At 27.3% G+C, this 2,214-nt stretch overlaps 1 protein-coding gene across 1 annotated transcript in view; it reads right to left on the bottom strand.

The window, feature by feature from the left end:
* The window catches only part of LOC108569984 (organic cation transporter protein-like), an 11,600-nt gene extending 9,773 nt beyond the window's left edge, over positions 1-1,827 (bottom strand). Inside the window, exon 1 of the mRNA XM_017931820.1 lies at positions 1,364-1,827. Within this exon, the coding sequence (XP_017787309.1) occupies position 1,364 (1 nt within the window). The 5' untranslated portion in view covers positions 1,365-1,827. The remainder of the gene's footprint in view (positions 1-1,363) is intronic.
* Positions 1,828-2,214: the final 387 nt, after the last annotated feature.

Genomic DNA, 2,214 nt, shown 5'->3' with positions numbered 1-2,214 from the left:
AATAGTCTAGTAGAAATTGATTGTTAACTGAAGACACTTTTTTTTGTTGTTGTTTGAAATTGCTCCAATTATAAGTCTGAATTCATTGAAAATAGGCAGAAAATACTTGAATTTCACACATGACTTATTTATTACACTATACATACTACAAATCTTTAGTAAACTATTTAAAAAATACGTTATAAACTGAAGGTTTTAATATTATATGGAAATTTCTTTAAGCTAAAGTTGTAACAACTTTGATACTAAATTACAAGAAAATGGTAAAGTTGAAATTAATTTAGTAAACGTATTTTGTTACTAGAAGTTTCCAATTTCATTTGAATACTTTACTTTTACTATGTCTTCAATTTTATATTTTCATTTGCATACTTTACTTTTACTGTGTCTTCAACAGTCTAGTAGAAATTGATTGTTAACTGAAGACACTTTTTTTTTGTTGTCGTTTGAAATTGCTCTAATTATAAGTCTGAATTCATTGCAAAATAGGCAGAAAATACTTGAATTCCACACATGACTTATTTAATATACTATATATACTACAAATATTTAGTAAACTATTAAAAACTACGTTATAAACTGAAGGTTTTAATATTACATGAAAATTTCTTTAAGCTAAAGTTGTAACAACTTTGATACTAAATTACAAGAAAATGGTAATAGTTGAAATTAATTTAGTAAACCTATTTTGTTACTAGATGTTTCTATTTTCATTTGTATACTTTACTTTTATTGTGTCTTCAATAGTCTAGTAGAAATTGATTGTTAACTGAAGACACTTTTTTTTGTTGTTGTTTGAAATTGCTCCAATTATAAGTCTGAATTCATTTCAGAAAATACTTGAATTTCACACATAAATTATTTATCACACTATACATACTACAAATCTTTAGTAAACTATTTAAAAAATACGTTACAAACTGAAGGTTTTAATATTATATTGAAATGTCCTGAGCTAAATTTGTAACAACTTTGATATTAAATTACAAGAAAATGGTAACAGTTGAAATTAATTTAGTAAACGTATTTTGTTACTAGAAGTTTATATTTTCATTTGCATACTTTACTTTTACTGTGTCTTCAATAGTCTAATAGAAATTGATTATTAACTGAAGACACTTGTTTTTGTTGTTGTTTCAAATTGCTCCAATTATATATTGGAATTATAGAAAACTTTGCTAGAAATTCATGAAGGAAAATCATACTTTATTTAGTAAACTACGAATGCAGAAAATGTACACTCGTTTAACGAAATAAGGAAGTGAACGTCGGATGTTGTTTGTCCTTATAATAAATAAATATACAACAATTCAAATGCGTCAAAGTGAAAGCAAACAGAGTCGAGTTATTTAACTGTACTTACTGCTAATTGGAATTCCTGTGCAAAGAAGAAGTTGAAAATTTCACGATCTGTCGTTTTGACGCGACTTTTGCTTCTTCCTTTCAAAAACAAAAGAAGAAAGAAAAGAAAAACCAGAAGATGATTGCTACGATCAAAACTAAGTTTCGCGTGTTTCACTCGCGGTCCACACTTTACAAGTGAACGTCGCGCAACTGAATGCTGGCTACAAAGTGCGAGTCCATCTACCTCCACTAATCACTGTCCTACTATTATCACCATCATCAACATCGGACATCCCAGAGCGTTCACATGTTTTACATTTTTAACTTCTTCTCGCGGACAACGAAAATGAAATTGGAAAGAGAATGAGAGAGAGATTTTTGGAAAGGATTTCGATTGATTTCCGTCAAGTGAAAGTGAAAATTGAACGGTTTAGAAATCCGACAAAGTTTCTTCCTTCGTTTAAAATTTTATATATAGAAAAAAAGAAACAACACAAAACGGATTTGCATTAACTTATTTAATAGTTAATCAATTCGTAAACACACTAAAATAGAGAGTAAATCTTTCTATTGATTCATTTATCACTTAACGTTATGTTATCTAGTTAAAAAACACAAAAGATTATTAAGTAATCATTATAGACACTAATAATCTGTTAATCTAAATAAAAATTATGATTACAGATATGAACAATTTCACTTTCACCATTAAAAAAAAAACTCTAATTTTAAAAATCGATACAAATTAATTTCTTATAATTCACTAATTTGAATTGTTTTCGAATCTAATCTTTGTGTTTCTATTTTTGGGATTCGCCGGAATATCGAGTAAATAGATAGTTTTGTTCACAGGAATTTCGGAATTTGCTA

Source organism: Nicrophorus vespilloides, unplaced genomic scaffold (genome assembly GCF_001412225.1).
Source record: "Nicrophorus vespilloides isolate i.1.1-1 unplaced genomic scaffold, Nicve_v1.0, whole genome shotgun sequence".
Classification (NCBI taxonomy): Eukaryota; Metazoa; Arthropoda; class Insecta; order Coleoptera; family Silphidae; genus Nicrophorus; species Nicrophorus vespilloides.
Note: the sequence above shows the minus strand (reverse complement) of the source record. Positions and strands in the feature narration are given on the sequence as shown.